Here is a 17545-nt window from a genome sequence, read left to right as displayed (position 1 = left end):
TGCACTCCCTGGCCACAGCAGAGAGCTGGCCTGGAAGAGGGGCAACCGGGACTTTTAAGTATGATTTGACTCAAACGTAGCCAACTGTTACAATAGGTACTTCCTGTGTTCAGAGATCTCAATGATTTTATAAATCTACAAGAATGTGTAAGTTGTAATTATAAGTGTTGTATGTAAATCTTTTGCTCTTGATTCAGTTTGATCAACAAATTTTGTAAGATAATTATCTTTTAGGTATAAAAACAGATAATCATATGATATTCCTAGAATTGCTGATGTTGGGTATTTTGATTGAGAGTTCACTAGAGTGTGCATAATACCCAGCCAGAGCCCTGCAGACAATTCTTGACCCTCTGAGGAAATTTTTAATTTGTATGTAAAATAGAAATGTTATCTATCTAAATTTTAGTGACTGTATATTTTTAGAAAATATGTGTTTCCATATCTTCTAGGGGAGTAAAGTTATCTGTCTTAGGCTCATGGATGTACAGGATGAATTTTCTTCCATTTATGTTTTTATAGGGTTTGTTGTCATTCCTCAGTGCCCCGCTTATTGGTGCTCTTTCTGATGTTTGGGGCCGAAAATCGTTCCTGCTGCTAACAGTATTTTTCACATGTGCCCCAATTCCCTTAATGAAGATCAGCCCATGGTACGTGCATATTCACTTTTTATCAGCAAAATATCTGTTAACTGCTTTCTGATACTCCTTTATTTCACTTTTTTGGTCCATCTTTTCTATGTAGGTTTTAATTTTATTTTTCTAATGCATTTATTATTTGACACAGATAAAGAAGGCCCCTAAAAATATAATAGTTGAGTAGTACTTCATAAAAATTAGAACTAGGTAACTACTGTTAGCATAAAGATCACTAACCTTTAACTTCCTCTCCCATCCCATTCTTCATTAAGATTCATTTTTAATTATCTGTATATACAGAAGATCAACTCTATACTAAGTAAAGATTTCAACAGCTTGCACCCACACAAACACACAAAGTATAAAGTACTGTTTGAACACTAGTTTTACCATTAATTCTCATAGTACAGCACATTAAGGACAGAGGTTCTACATGGGGAGCAAGTGCACAGTGATTCCTGTTGTTGATTTAACAATTGACACTCTTATTTATGACATCAGTGACCACCCAAGGCTCTTGTCATGGGCTGCCAGGGCTAAAAGCTTCTTGAGTCCACAAACTCTGCCATTATTGAGACAGGGCCATAATCAAAGTGGAAATTCTGTCCTCTCTTCAGAGAAAGGTGCCTCCTTCTTTGATGGCCCCTTCTTTCCACCAGGATCTCACTCCCAGAGATCTTTTATATAGGCCATTTTTTTTTTGCCACAGTGTCTGGGTTTCTGTGTCTGACATGCTCTCATGGGCATTTTAGCCAGGTTCAAAAGCCTTAAGGGCTGATTCTGAGGCCAGAGTGCTGTTTAGAGTGTTTGTCATTCTGAGTCTGCTGTGTGTCCTGCTTCCCAAGTCGGATCCTTCTCTCCTTTTTAATTCTATTATTATTAGCAGATACTTGGTCTTATTTATGTGATCCCTTTGATACTTATTCCTATTTTTATGATCAGTTATGAACTTAAACTGATCACTTTAACTAGTAAGATGGCATTGGTAACTGCCCACTTAATAGGATTTGGAGTCCCATGGCAAGTTTTTAGCTTTTCCGTTAAGGGTAAGTCCAAGGGAACGTGTGCCAAACTGTACATCTCCTCCCTCTCTTATTCCCACTCTTATTTTTAACAGGGATCAATTTTCTTTTTGTTTTCTTTTTTTAAAAATTTTTTAAGATTTTTTATTTATTTGGCAAGCAGAGTTACAGTGTGTGTGTGTGTGTGTGTGTGTGTGTGTGTGAGAGAGAGAGAGAGAGAGAGAGAGAGAAAGGTCTTCATTCCTTTGGTTCACTCCCTAAGTTGGCTGCAACGGCCAGAGCTGCACTGATCTGAAGCCAGGAGTCAGGTGCTTCCTCCCGGTCTCCCATGTGGGTGCAGGGGCCCAAGGACTTGGGCCATCCTCCACTGCTTTCCAGGCCACAGCAGAGAGCTGGACTGGAAGAGGAGCAACTGGGACTAGAACCGGCATCCATATGTGATGCCAGTGCTGCAGGCAGAGGATTAACCTAGTGTGCCATGGCACCGGCCCCAGGGATCAATTTTCAATTGGATTTAAACACCTAAGAATAATTCTAAGTTAAGAGTTCAATTAATTGTATTAAGTAGAAAAAGAAAATACTAAAAAGAATAAAATAGTAAGCTGCTCCTCGTCAGGATAAAGACCAAGCCCTTGGTAAATGCTACTGATCCAGATGAAATCTTAACCAAAGCAATCTAGGGAATGAACAAAGAATTTATTTTGGAAAGCTGTGTGTTGGAAAAATTCTAGTAGCAACAAAATCCTGGTAGAATGATGTTTTGAAAACTCAGAGAAAGGCATTTGGCTTAGCAGTTAATATATTGCTTGGGACACCTGCATTCCTTATCAGAGTGTCTAGATTTGTCCTGGCTCCATCCCAATTCTAGATTTCTACTAATGGGTATCCTGGCAGGCAGCAGGTGGTGGTTCAAGTAATCAGGTCCTTGCCACCTGTTTGGGAGACCTGATTGAGTTTTCAGATCCTAGGCCACCAGTAGATGGAAGATTTGTCTCTATTTGTCTGTCAAAATTTAAAAAAGGGGAGTTCATTCTGATTATACCTTCCTCAAATGCCCGCAACAGCCCAAGGCTGACCCAGGCTGAGCAAAGAACTAGGAACTCGATCTGGTTCTTCCCTGTGGGACTCAAGTACTTTAGCTCTCATGGGCTGCCTCCCAGGTGCATTAGAGGTGACGGTGGGACTTGATCCTAGGAACTCTGATGTGAGATGCAGGAATCCCAAGTGACAGCTCAGCCTGCTGTGCCATGATACTCACGCCTGAACATGAATTTTAAAAATTAAACCTCCACGTTACCATAGAAGCTTCTTTTTGCCAGCCAGGTATTTTTGAATCTTCCGTGGTACAATATAGTTTACTTTAAAAACTGCTTTTGTTCATTTTGTATAGTAGTTGTCGTCTTTTAATTTTATGAACCTATAGAGGTTTCCTCCTTGCTTGGACTTGAGTTTGCCAGCATTTGAAGAGCTGTAGATAACTGAAGGAAAATATCCAGTTTCTGTATATAGGTTCAAAATAAATTCAGAGTAACTTGTTCCTGAGTTTTGTCTACTGAATTTGTTTTTTATATCATACTTTGGTGACAAATAATAATCGATGTATTATAATAATTTTAGTTTGTTGTCAGTACAAACAGCATCAAAACTACTTAAGAATTCCACAGTTGGGTAAAAGAATTGCCTAAAACCGTGAACTGTCCTAATAAGCTGTTGGCTGAAATGAGCTATTACTCTAACTTACTGAAGGAAAGCAAGATTAAAGTAGCAGTAATTGTTGTATCCATTTTTTTTTTTTTGTTTATGTCATTCCTAGGTGGTACTTTGCTGTTATCTCTGTTTCTGGGGTTTTTGCAGTGACTTTCTCCGTGGTATTTGCTTATGTAGCGGATATAACCCAAGAGCATGAAAGAAGTATGGCTTATGGATTGGTATGTGTGTTTATTCTGTACTTTTTGTATCTGCTGAAAAAGACCTTGCTTTAAAAATAGTCCTTATGAGCAGTTATAAATATTTGCATTATAAGATTTTTGTGAATTTTTTTTTCTTTTTGCCTAAAGTGCATTTTAGAAATAAAATTGGTCCCTTTAAAAAAAAATTTCGGGGGCCAGCATTGTGGCACAGCAGCTTAAGCCACTGCTTGCAATGTCCGCATCTCATGGGTGCCAGTTTTCATCCAAGCTGCTCTGCTTCTGATCCAGCTCCCTGTTATTGTGCTTGGGAAAGCAGAGGAAGATGGCCCAAGTCCTTGGGCTCCTGCCATCCCTGTGGGATACCGGGAGAATTCCTGGCCCCTGGCTTCTGCCTGGCCCAGACCTGGCTTTTACAACCATTTGGGAAGTAAACCAGGCAGTTGAAGATCTCTCATTCCCTCTTGGTCACTCTGCTTTTCAAATAACTAAATATTCAAAGAAAATTTTAAGTACAAAACCATGTAAAGTTTTGATACTTTCTGTTGAGGAAGTATTTATAAGTTACATGTCAGCATTAAAATTATAGTGTTTCATCGTGTAGAGTTCTTTTTAACAGAATTCTAAAAATAAGGACTTAGTATATCACAAATTAAAATAATTGCTCTTCAATACTTGATGTCTAATCTGCAATACAAGAAGCTAATATCTAGCTCAGGACTGCGAACCTTTTCTGTGGCTTTGTTGGCCATGGACGAGGGCCTGTCCTATTCTGTTGCTTATGCATGTCAAAGTGTGTTTATGACACTTTAAAAACGTGAAAAGCCTTGGCCCTGAATCAAGACCAGCATTTTGCTGAAGCTGTCGGTTTCAAGCAGGAGCCTAAAGAAATGTCTTTCTGAGGTCTGTTGACTGTTTCAGAACTTCGGAAATTTAATGGTCAATACATTGGGAAGAAACAGCAAAAATAACTGATTAATTAATTAAGCCATTCTTAGGTAGATTTGCTGCACTTGCAGGGTTTGCCAACCCCCTGACCACTGTTTTTGTCTACTGAGTAATCTAGTACAGTCTGTTGTCTATCAAATCTAGGATTATAATGGCTGTCATAGGCACCCTAATATACAGATTATTTAGATAGCTTCAAAGGAATAAGTGATGTGTTCAGCAAATATGGGACAAACAAATTTTGATAAATCTGGACCAAATAAAGGCTGAATTTTGGTTGTACAAGACACTGTGAGCTTTGATTCAAAGGACTCTGACAAAGGTTTACAGGATCAGACTTTCCAGAGGAAAATACCTACGGGAATCTATTTGCAAAACTAAGTATTTCACTTGCAAACTTAGAACATTGAATCATAAACTGATGATAACCAATATTTTTAAAAATAGCTTTATTGAGGTAAAGTTTACATAATAAAATTTACATATGTAGTTCAGTGAATTTTAGTGAAGTTATACAGTTGAGCAGCCATCACTACAATCCAGTTTTGGGGTTTTTCTGATTGAAGTAGTTTATTTTGTCCTAGCCAGAGTTTTAAAATTAGCAATTTTAAATTTTTTTAAAAGATTTATTTATTTATTTGAAAGTCAGAGTTACACAGAGGAGAGGCAGAGAGAGAGTGTGTGTGGGGGGGGTCTTCCACCCGATGGTTCACTCACCAATTTGATGCAACGGCCGGAGCTGCGCCAATCCAAAGCCAGGAGCTTCTTCTGGGTCTCTGTCCCATGCAGGTGCAGGGGCCCAAGGACTTGGGCCATCTTCTGCTTTCCCAGGCCATAGCAGAGAGCTGGATTGGAAGTGGAGCAGCCGGGTCTCGAACTAACACCCATATGGGGTGCCAGCGCTTCAGGCTCAGGGCGTTAACCTGCTGCACCACAGCGCTGGCCCCAGCAATTTTAAATTTTAAATTATCAATTTTAATACACAAAGCCTGGTGGCTTTATGTATTAAAGGTATTTTCTGGCAAATGGCCACTTGAGTCTTCTAGAAATAATATGGATATAGGTAAAGGCAGGGAGGAAAGCTATCTTTGTGGTCCTCTTTCTGTCCAGAAGGAATGGGGTGGGGAGAATTGAGGAGGAGGGAAATGATATGAAATACCTGTACTGTGGTCAAATCTTAGCGCACTATTTTGCAAATGTGATCTCTGAACTCCCTGAGATGCCTCACTGTCAGCATAAGAGTCATTGCTCTGATCCCTCACAAGTGCCAGAGCTCTGCTCCGACCAGGTCTCTCTCAGACCATAGCTGGAACTGCCATAACAAAATTCCACCAGTTTTAGAATATATCCATCAGCCCAAAGAGTTCTTTTGGGTCCATTTGCCTTCCATTCTCCCTTCACTCTGACCTTGGGCAGGCACCTGCCTTTTTTTTTTTTTTTTAGCAGTTCAAAAGTTCACATATTTATTACTGAACCAGCCCACTGGTCATAGCCCTAATCAAACATGTCCAGTTGTCCAGATGATGGTGACATCTTCAGCTTGATGTGGTGATAGTGACATTGAGACAGCAGAAATGTGTGTGCCATTCAAGTGCAATTCCTTATAGACCCAGCTTGGTTCTTCTCCAATGTCTCCTCTTGGAGTTACACCTGATTTTATTACCAGTTTTCATCCGAATCCATTGTGGGATAGGGCGGTTTTGTTTTTGTTTTTTTGGCCAGGAACCTCTTGATTTTAAAGGTCTTCTGAGAAGACATGGCAAGAAAGAGTCAGGATGGCAGAGGAAAGAAGAAAAAAGCATTTTTGCTAGAAATTTCATTACAAAATGTAATCATTTGTGTGTAGCTTCTTTCCTTTAACATAAACTTTTGAGATACTATAAATCAGTGTTTCATTGCTATGTAGAATTTTGTTGTACAAGATACACTACGTTTTGTTATCCATTGAACAGTTGAGGGACCTTTGCTATAGCTGAATGTTTAATGAGGATTTTATGTATCTGTTCAAATAATTGACCTTTGAAGACAGATTTTTTTGTCTTAGTTACTGAGAAACAGTTGCAAATGAAGCACTCGTGTAATTTAAATCCTCCATCCAAAAGTTTAAAATGGCATAGAAACAGAATAAAGTTAAATTAATTTCTAATTATCCTCTGAAGAGTGTGGTTTGACCTGTTGTCAAATCTGCTGCTATTTGTCCATTAGGTCAGAAAAGTCGGGTTGACAGATTTTCTCTACCTGTGTCCTTTCTATTGTAACCTTTTGTCTTCATCCAAGCTTGCAAGTACTCCCACAGTTTTAGAGATGTTCTTAATGCCTGGTATCTGATATCTCATTCTTCTCAAATCTGTCACCTGCAAAGATGACCATGTTCAGTTTTGTGTTAGGGCTCAGCATCACTTTTTTTAAAGAGTTGGGGCCTGCACTGTGGTGTAGTAGGCTAAGCCTCTGCCTGTGGTGCCAGCATCCCATATGGGCACTGGTTCATTTCCTGACTGCTCCTCTTCCAATCCAGTTCTCTGCTTATGACCTGGAAAGGCAGTGGGAGATGGCCCAAGTGCTTGGGCCCGTGCACCCACTTGGAACACCCAGAAGAAGCTCCTGGCTTCAGATCAGCCCAGCTCTGGCCATGTGGCCATTTGGGGAGTGAACCAGTGGATGGAAGACCTTTCTGTCTCTCCTCCTCTCTTTCTGTGGCTCTGCCTCTCAAATAAATAAGTCTTAAATAAATAAATAAATCTTTTTTAAAAAAATATTTATTTACCATTTGTAGGTGTAACAGGGAGAAAGGGAGAGTGATCTTCCATCAGCAGATTCACTCCCCAAATGGCTACAACAGCTGGGCTGGGCCAGGCTGAAACCAGAAGCCTGGAGTTCCATCCTGATCTCCTACGTGGGTAGCAGGGCCCACGTAATTGGGCCATCATCAGTGGTTTTTCAGGCACATTTGCATGGACGTGGTTCGGAAGTAGAGCAGCTGGACTTGAACTGCCACCCAATTATGGGATGCTGCTGTTGCGCAATGCCTTAACCCACTGTACCACAGTGCCAGACCTATTCCACTAGTGGTGTGAAGAAAAATCTCAGATTTTCTGAGACTTATCTCAAGCAGCCCGCCTGTGTAGCAGCATCCATTGAATTTACTTTTGTTATTGGGGAAGTCATAATGAATTGAGATTTTCTTTGAGCAGTGGTTTTTAGACTTCTTTCACAGAGAACAATAAAGCTTTGTGGAGGTGCATGAGAATTAACATGAAGGATAGTCAGGCAGTTTGCTTTTGGATGGTACCCGCCTCCAACCCTTTCTCAACTGAAAGTTTTTTCCCTTTTCCTTTTTTTAAATTTGACCCATGAATTTGTCAGTAGAATTTATTTTATCAAGTGCTGCAACATTACTTTAAGCCACTGTCCCCATAGGCTGTTTCATATTTTTTTGGGCAAGACTAATTTTATCTTTTTGCAAAAGAAGAGTATAAGCAAAGTAGCCCCTGTGGGAAGAGGAAAATGAGGTATAGCCAGGCTCTGACCTGGTGAGGCTTCTGATAGGAGTTCTGCAGTGGTGAAGGCAAGGAGTCACATGCCCTGACTAACCTCTTCCTGTCTACTCTTAATTTATTACAGGTTTCAGCAACATTTGCTGCAAGTTTAGTCACCAGCCCTGCAATTGGAGCTTACCTTGGACGAGTATATGGGGACAGTTTAGTGGTGGTGTTAGCTACAGCAATAGCTTTGCTAGATATTTGTTTTATCCTTGTTGCCGTGCCAGAGTCATTGCCTGAGAAGATGCGACCAGCATCGTGGGGCGCGCCCATTTCCTGGGAGCAGGCTGATCCTTTTGCAGTAAGTTCCCACTTCTCTCTTCTCCTTGACAAAAGTGAACACATGATTCAGTGAAGCATTAATACTTTGTCATGGAAGTTTCTTTGAGGAAAGCATCTTCTTTTTCTTAATTTTTTAAGGTGAACAAATTTCATGTATTTCATATTTATAGATTTAGGAGCACAGTAATACTTCCCACCCTCCCCTCCTGCCCCTGCTCCAACCCTGGGGAAAGCTTCTTTAAGGATATATATACATACACACACACTGACATTTTGAAATACTTTTTGGAATAGTTTGGGGAAGATGCAGTAAATGAAGAGACAACCAGCTATGTGTACACTGCCAAAAGGATTTGTCTATTTCTAATAATAGGTCAGTGTTTTTGATATAAGATCTTACATCATTCTCTTTCTTGTTGTAGTCCTTAAAAAAAGTGGGCCAGGATTCCATAGTGCTGCTAATCTGCATTACCGTGTTTCTCTCCTACCTACCGGAGGCAGGCCAATATTCCAGCTTTTTTTTATACCTCAGACAGGTAAAATCCTATTCTTCGAATATGAACTATTCTTTCCTTGCATAGTGCCGTAATACAAATATATACTTTTGAGAGTTACAATCAGGAGAATGTATACCATTTTGTAAACAGCCCCCTAGACTTAAACCTCTTATTTACTGTGACTGAGTTCCTTATGCATTTCTTTTGGGGGCGTTTATTTTGTATGTTAAAATTTTCAGCTGAGGCAAAAAGAGCTTTCCTGATGGGATGTTTTGAGTTTGTTGCCTAGAGTTGAAGAGATATTTTAACTCATTCACCTGCTCTAGTTTCTTTGTAACTTAGAGTAGAGCATATACTGAAGTACCTCCATAAAGTTTGTGGAGGGTGGAATTAAAGATGTTAATTTTGGTGCAAAAATTTTTGGAAGCAGCCCATGGTTTTTTCATAACGTGTGTTTTCTGTGAACTTTTTAAAGACCCTTCATATGGGTAGAGCAGCTATCCAAAAGGAGAGCAGAAGCACCTTTGTTTTCTCTACTGGACATGAATCTTAGTTGGCGAAGATCTGGCCTTTAAAATGCCTGTAAAAAGCATAGTATACTGCAGTAGTTGTTTGTAAAACGATCCTGAGTTCTTGAAAATTGCCTGCAAATTTAGTCTAAGCAAACTAAGGGACCTAGATATTTTTAGTATGTTAAGACTCATATTTCCTCCAAAGAATTTTTTGTTTATAAATATGAGTTAAGATTGAATTAAGTGGGAATTAAAATTTTGTGTTTAGAAGTGTGTTTTCTAGCCCATTTCATGTTAATATATAAGTAGTTGAATTAATATTGTATTTTTGTACTTCTTTTAATTTTATTTTTTCTGGAAACTTTGTAGATAATGAAATTTTCACCAGAAAGCGTTGCAGCATTTATAGCAGTCCTTGGCATTCTTTCCATTATTGCACAGGTGAGTTTCTATTTTAGAGTGATTCATAGAGGGTGACCCTGGCTGGCCATCCAGGTGGGACCTCATGGAGTGAGGGTATCTTTTGAGGAATCACCATAGTCAGGAGTCTGAGGTTTGTAGGGTCAGAGCTCAGTATTAACATTGCTAATATTTTTGGGACTGACATGTGTTGAAGCATGCTGTAACTCATGCTCACTTGTTCTGTTGGTTCATTCATGCAACAACCATTCATTGCGTATCTTTTGTATCAAGCTCTGGGCATATAGCAATGGACTTAACTAAATTCCTGCCGTTACAGAGTTTACACTGAGTGAGGTAAGACATAATAAGAGACCAGTGTAAAAGATAAGGGTATAATGAGAATGAGAACTCCAGAGAAAAAGTTTGGGGAGTATAGCTAGGGGGCAAGGTGTTGCTTTATGTGGACAAAGGTGGGGATACTGGGAAGGCCTTGGTGGTACAAGGTGCCCTTTGAACAGAGACCATAGGTATAAGGAGTAAGCTATGGTAATTTCTAGAGGAACAGAAATAAAACCTTAGGAGAAACTTTACCTGGAATATGTAAGAAACAGCAAGGGGACCAGTATGGCTGTAGTGGAGGAACAAGCAAGAGAGTGTTAGGATATGAAGTCCAAGAGGTGGTGGTTTTTTCCAGACTCTTTGATCTACTCTGAGTTAAATTTTTTCCTGCCTTAGATCCACTCTACTAGATTGCAACTTCTTTTTTTTTTTTAAACATTTATTTTCATTTATTTGAAAGGCAGAGTTACAGAGAGACAGAGAAAGAGAGGTCTTCTGTTTACTGGTTCACTCCCCAGAATGGCTGCAACAGGCAGAGCTGCACTGATCCAAAGCCAGGAGCCAGGAGCTTCTTCTGGGTCTCTCATGCAGGGGGCAGAGGGCCAAGGTCTTGGGCCATCTTTCACTGCCTTCCCAGGCCACAGCAGAGAGCTGGATTGGAAGTGGATCAGCTGGCACTTGAACTGGCACTCATATGGGATGCCGACACCACAGGCAGCAGCCATACCTGCCACACCACAGAGCCAGCCCCAGATTGCAACTTTTTTATTCATCCTGTTTGTTCGTTTTGCTTTTTTGAATGCTTAAAAAATGTTTTAATTTGCTTAATTTATTTGAAAACCAGAGGGACAGAGAGAGGTACAAAAAGATATCTCTCATATGCTGGTTCATTTCCTAAATGTCTACAGTAACCGAGGTTGGACCAGGCAGAAGCCAGGAGCCCAGAACTCAATCTAGGTCTCCAGTGTGGGTGACAGAGAACCAAATACCCGAACCGGTGCCTCTTGTTTCCCGTGGTACACATTAGCAGTAAGATAGAGTTGGGAGGAGAGACAGCTTAGCTACTCTGATGAGGGCCAGGTGTCCTAAATGTCATCTTAGCTGCTGTGCTAAATGCCTGCCCTTTATTCTACTTTGAAGGAAGTAGAAGGTAGAGGCTTATGGATTGGACTCAGCTGGATCACTGTCTCTTGGGGTAGAATCCTTCTACAAGTCCGACCATTTATGAATTCTTCATGGGTTTAGTGATAAAGTTCAAATTTAAATTCTATAATACACGAGGTCTCCACATGTACATGTACATGGTATTCAGTATTAGCACAATTTCTAAGTTTAGTTTGATCCTGAAAATTCCTGATCTAAGGAAGCGTTGCACTAAGATACTTATTTCTGCCTTTCAGGAAAATCCCTAGATATAAAAATATCCTTTTTTAAAAAACCACCTTTTTAATGTGTAACACAAATGAAAATAGTAACGTATTTGAAGAGTTCTGTTTTTTGTTTTTTCAGCTGTTATTTTATGTTGCTATATATTTTTTTAAACTTTTATTTAATGAATATACATTTCCAAAGTACAGCTTAAGGATTCCAGTGGCTTCCTGCCACCCCATAACTTCTCTCCTACCTGCAACCCTCCCCTCGCCTGCTCCCTCTCCCCTTCCATTCACACCAAGATTCATTTTCAATTATCTTTATATACAGAAGATCAACTTAGCAAATATTAAGTAAAGCGTTCAACAGTTTGCACCCACACAGAAACACAAAGTGAAAAATACTGTTTGAGTACTAGTTAGAGCATTAAATCTCAATGTACAGCACACTAAGGACAAAGATCCTACATGAGGAGTAAGTACACAGTGACTCCTGTTGTTGACTTAAGAAATTAACACTCTTTGTTTATTGCATCAGTAATCACCCTAGGCTCTTGTCATGAGTTGCCAAGGCTATGGAGGCCTTTTGAGTTCAATGACTCTGATCCTATTTAGACAAGGTCATGGTCAAAGTGGAAGTTCTCTCCTCGCTTCAGAGAAAGGTACCTCCTTCTTTGATGACCTGTTCTTTCCAATGGGATCTCACTCACAGAGATCTTTCATTTAGGGTGTGTGTGGGTTTTTTTTGTTTTTTTTTGTTGTTGTTGTTGTTGTTGTTTTTTTCCCCAGAGTGTCTTGGCTTTCCATGCCTGAAATACTCTCATGGGCTTTTCAGCCAGATCCGCATGCCTTAAGGGCTGATTCTGAGGCCAGAGTGCTGTTTAGGACATCTGTCATTCTATGAGTCTGCTGTGTATCTCGCTTCCCATGTTGGATCATTCTCTCCCTTTTTTATTCTGTCAGTTAGTATTTGCAGACACTAGTCTTGTTTATGTGATCCGTTTGACTCTTAGTCCTATCATTATGATCAATTGTGAACAGAAATTGATCACTGGGACAAGTGAGATGGCATGGGTACATGCCACCTTGATGGGATTGAAATGGAGTCCCCTGGCACATTTCTAACTCTACCATTTGGGTTAAGTCCGATTGAGCATGTCCCGAATTGTACATCTCTTCCCTCTCTTATTCTCATTCTTATATTTAACAGGGATCACTTTTCAGTTAAGTTTCAACACTTAAGAATAATTGTGTATTAATTACAGAGTTCAACCAGTAGTATTAAGTAGAACAAAAAGGCTGGCGCTGTGGCTCACTAGGCTAATCCTCCGCCTTGCGGCGCCGGCACACCGGGTTCTAGTCCCAGTCGGGGCGCCAGATTCTGTCCCGGTTGCCCCTCCTCCAGGCCAGCTCTCTGCTGTGGCCAGGGAGTGCAGTGGAGGATGGCCCAAGTACTTGGGCCCTGCACCCCATGGGAGACCAGGATAAGTACCTGGCTCCTGGCATCAGATCAGCACGGTGCGCCGGCCGCAGCGGCCATTGGAGGGTGAACCAACGGTAAACTAAGACCTTTCTCTCTGTCTCTCTCTCTCTCACTGTCCACTCTGCCTGTCAAAAAAAAAAAAAAAAGTAGAACAAAAAAAATACTAAAAGGGATAAAGTATTAACTTGTTCATCAACAATCAGGACAAGGGCTGATCAAGTCACTGTTTCTCATAGTTTCCTTTTTGGTGCTTGGTTAGTTGTCACAGATCAGGGAGAACATATGATATTTGTCCCTTTGGGACTGGCTTATTTCACTCAGCGTGATGTTTTCCAGATTCCTCCATTTTGTTGCAAATGACTGGATTTCATTTTTTTTTTTTTTTTTTTTTACTGTTGTATAGTATTCTATAGAGTACATGTCCCATAATTTTTTTATCCAGTCTACTGTTGATGGGCATTTAGGTTGATTCCAGGTCTTAGCTATTGTGAATTGAGCTGCAGTGAACATTGAGGTGCAGAACGTTTTTTTGTTTGCCAATTTAATTTCCTTTGGGTAAATTCCAAGGAGTGGGATGGCTGAGTTGAATGGTAGGGTTATATTCAGGTTTCTGAGGAATCTCCAGACTAACTTCCATAGTGGCTTAACCAATTTGCATTCCCACCAACAGTGGGTTAATGTCCCTTTTTCCCCACATCCTCTCCAGCATCTGTTGTTGGTAGATTTCTAAATGTGAGCCATTCTAACCGGGGTGAGGTGAAACCTCATTGTGGTTTTGATTTGCATTTCCCTGATTGCTAATGACCTTGAACATTTTTTCATGTGCCTGTTGGCCATTTGGATTTCCTCTTTTGAAGAATGTCTATTGAGGTCCTTGGCCCATCTCTTGAGTGGGTTGTTGGTTTTGTTTTTGTGGAGTTTCTTGATCTCTTTGTAGATTCTGGTTATTAACCCTTTATCTGTTGCATATTTTGCAAATATTTTTTCCCATTCTGTCGGTTGTCTCTTCACTCTCCTGACTGTTTCTTTTGCAGTACAGAAACTTCTCAATTTGATGCAATCCCAAATGTTAATTTTGGCTTTGACTGCCTGTGCCACCAGGGTCTTTTCCAGGAACTCTTTGCCTGTGCCAATATCTTGCAGGGTTTCTCCAACGTTCTCTAATAATTTGATGGTGTCGGGTCATAGATTTAGGTCTTTAATCCATGTTGAGTGGATTTTTGTGTAAGGTGTAAGGTAGGGGTCTTGTCATGCTTCTGCAGGTGGAAATCCAGTTTTCCCAGCACCATTTATTGAATAGAGTGTCCTTGCTCCAGGGATTGGTTTTGGACCCTTGATCAAATATGAGTTGGCTGTAGATGTTTGGGTTGATTTCTGGTGTTTCTATTCTGTTCCATTGGTCTATCCATCTGTTTCTGTACCAGTACCATGCTGTTTTGATTACAGCTGCTCTGTAGTATGCCCTGAAATCTGGTATTGTGATGCCTCCAGCTTTGTTTTTGTTGTACAGGATTGCTTTAGCTGTTCGAGGTCTCCTGTACCTCCATATGAATTTCAGCATCAGTTTTTCTAGATCTGAGAAGAATGTGTTTGGTATCTTGATTGGGATTGCATTGAATCTATAAATTGCTTTTGGGAGAATGGACATTTTGATGATATTGATTTTCCAATCCATGAGCATGGAAGATTTTTCCATTTTTTGGTATCCTTCTATTTCTTTCTTTAAGATTTTGTAATTCTCATCGTAGAGATTTTTAACGTCCTTGGTTAAGTTTATTCCAAGGTATTTGATTGTTTTTGTGGCTATTATGAATGGGATTGATCTTAGCAGTTCTTTCTCTCCTTTGTCATTGCCTGTGTATACTAAGGCTTTTGATTTTTGTGCATTGATTTTATATCCTGCTACTTTGCCAAACTCTTCTATGAGTTCCAGTAGTCTCTTAGTAGAGTTCTTTGGATCCCCTAAATAAAGAATCATATCATCTGCAAAGAGGGATAGTTTGAGTTCTTCCTTCCCAATTTGTATCCCTTTAATTTCTTTTTCTTGCCTGATGGCTCTGGCTAAAACTTCCAGAACTATTGAATAGCAGTGGTGAGAGTGGGCATCCCTGTCTGGTACCAGATCTCAGTGGAAATGCTTCCAACTTTTCCCCATTTAATAGGATGCTGGCCATGGGTTTTTCATAAATTGCTTTGATTGTATTGAGGAATGTTCCTTCTATACCCAGTTTCCTTAGAGTTTTCATTATGAAAGGGTGTTGAATTTTATTGAAAGCTTTCTCTGCATCTATGAGATAATCATATGGGTTTTCTTCTGCAGTTTGTTAATGTAGTGTATCACATTGATTGATTTGCGCACATTGAAGCATCCCTGCATTCCAGGGATAAATCCCACTTGGTCTGGGTGGATGAATTTTCTGATGTGGTGTTGTATTTTGTTGGCCAGAATTTTATTGAGGATTTTTGCATCTATGTTCATCAGGGATATTGGTCTGTAATTTTCTTTCTTTGCTGCATCTTTCTCTGGCTTAGGGATTAAGGTGATGCTGGCTTCATTGAAAGAATTTGGGAGGATTCCCTTTTTTTTGATTGTTCTGAATAGTTTGAGAAGAATTTGAGTTAGTTCTTCTTTAAATGTCTGGTAGAATTCAGCAGTGAATCCCTCTGGTCCTGGGCTTTGCTTTGTTGGGAGGGCCTTTATTACTGATTCAATTTCTTTTTCAGTTATGGGTCTATTTAGGTTTTCGATATCTTCCTGGTTCAATTTAGGTAGATTGCATGTGTCCAGGAATCTATCCATTTCTGATAGATTTCCCTGTTTGCTGGCATACAAGTCCTTGTAGTAATTTCTGATGATTCTTTTTATTTCTGCGGTGTCCGTTGTTACATTTCCTTTTTCATCTCTGATTTTATTGATTTGGGTCTTTTCTCTTCTTTTTTTAGTTAGTTGGGCCAATGGGTGTCAATTTTATTCATTTTTTCAAAAAACCAGCTCCTCGTTTGGCTGATTTTTTGTAATGTTTTTTGGATTCAATCCTGTTGATTTCTTCTCTGATTTTAATTATTTCTTGAAGAGTTCTTAAAGGCTAAACCAACCTTGTATTCCTGAGGTAAATCCAGCCTGACAATGATTATCTTTTTCATATATTTCATATATTGCTGAGATTTGCTAACATTTTAAAATTTAAATGAAGAGCACAGGCTAACGTTTACTATAATGACACTTAAGGGATTGAAAGTTAAGGTCTTATGTTCTACTTCATACTTAATTGATCATTGGTACTGTGAGCATCTAATAAATTCAGGCAGTAATGGCTGTAGCCTGAGCTAAAAGTGTTGTGGTGTGGTTTTGTTTTGTGTTGTTTTGTTTTAGATTTTATTTTTACTGAAACGCAGAGTGACAGAGAGAGGGAAAAACAGGGAGAGGGTTCCTCCATCTGCTGATTGACTCCCCAAATGATCACAACAGCAGAGACTGGGTCAGTCTGTAGCTAGAAGCCTAGAATTACTTCTGGGTCTCCCATGTGGGTGGCAGGGGCCCATGTATTTGGATCATCCTCTGCTGCTGTCCCAGGCACACCAGCAGAAAGCTGGTGGAAGTGGAGCAGGTATTGGCCCAACTGCCTGCGCCAGGATTTGGGTCCCAAGCTGAAGGTGCTGTAGAGGGAATTTTTCATCTGTTCAGAGAGTACCTGGCACGTGGAACACAATATGAAAATTGGTTTCTGATTGTGCAAAATCTAATAGAGCAGACAGATGAAGGAGAGAGGTATGATTGGTTTCGTACTGGAACTGTCCTACAGCAGTGGAGTTCTGAGAGCAGTGAATCTAGAAAGGAACAAGCAGCTCTGTACCCAGCGTTGCTGGGAGAACGTGTATACACACAAACACAGTCCATGAAGAGTAATGTTTTCGAATGACTAGCTTTTGGTGCTTACATAGAAATAGGTTTTGAGGGACAAGCGTTGTGGCACAGCCATTAAGCTGTGCTTGGGATGCCACTTCTGTATCAAAGTGCCTCGGTTTGAGTCCTGGCTCCACTTCCTATCCAGCTTCCTGTTAATGTGTACTTTGGGATATAGCAGTTAATGAATGGCTCAGGTACTAGGTCCTTGCCACCCATGTGGGAGACCCAGATGGAGTTGTAAACTCAAAACTTAGGCCTGGCCCAGCCCTAGCTGTTGTACATTATAGGAGTGAACCAACAGATGGAAGAGTAAATTAGAAAATAAAAATTTTTGATATGCAAAGTCGTATTAAATGGGTAAACACTTAGCCTAATAGTGGTTAAGACACAGGCTAGGATGCCTGTGTCCCACATAGGAGTACCTGAATTAAGTTTACAATTCTACCTCCAGCTCCTGATCCTGGCTTCTGTGGTCCCTGGGAGGCAGCACGATGGCTCAAGTTGGGTTCTGCCACCCACATGGGAGACCAGGCTGAGTTCCTGGCTTCATCTGCAAAGCTGTTGTAGGCATTTGGGAGTGAACTAACAGATGGAAACTCTTTCAGACTTCTTGTCTCTCGAATGTGTTTTCTTAAAAATTATGTTAAAAACAGAAAATTAGGTAGACTTCAAAAACAGATGAATAGGATTGTGTAGTCT

The 17545-nt window shown here is 40.1% G+C and overlaps 1 protein-coding gene, 1 non-coding gene and 1 pseudogene across 4 annotated transcripts in view; 2 read left to right on the top strand and 1 right to left on the bottom strand.

Annotated features, from left to right (window-relative positions):
- SLC71A1 (solute carrier family 71 member 1) overlaps positions 1-17545 on the top strand; it is a 48155-nt gene that overhangs the window by 18780 nt on the left and 11830 nt on the right. Inside the window, exons 4-8 of one of the 3 annotated variants that reach the window (XM_002715838.6) lie at positions 523-650; positions 3474-3588; positions 8137-8355; positions 8759-8872; positions 9715-9786. In XM_002715838.6, coding sequence (XP_002715884.1) covers positions 523-650; positions 3474-3588; positions 8137-8355; positions 8759-8872; positions 9715-9786 — 648 coding nt within the window. Of the gene's footprint in view, positions 1-522; positions 651-3473; positions 3589-8136; positions 8356-8758; positions 8873-9714; positions 9787-17545 lie in introns of those variants that run through there. The other 2 variants (XM_089300298.1, XM_089300297.1) reach the window with 2 other exon arrangements.
- LOC127493846 (small nucleolar RNA SNORA2/SNORA34 family) lies at positions 4395-4531 on the top strand. The gene has a single exon (XR_007924384.2). It is a non-coding gene; the product is annotated as a small nucleolar RNA SNORA2/SNORA34 family (small nucleolar RNA).
- Positions 5973-6395, bottom strand: LOC108177696 (large ribosomal subunit protein eL39 pseudogene; annotated as a pseudogene).

This window comes from Oryctolagus cuniculus, chromosome 7 (genome assembly GCF_051225735.1).
Source record: "Oryctolagus cuniculus isolate XC-2025 breed Fujian yellow rabbit chromosome 7, ASM5122573v1, whole genome shotgun sequence".
Classification (NCBI taxonomy): Eukaryota; Metazoa; Chordata; class Mammalia; order Lagomorpha; family Leporidae; genus Oryctolagus; species Oryctolagus cuniculus.
This window is presented reverse-complemented; position numbering and strand designations above follow the sequence as displayed.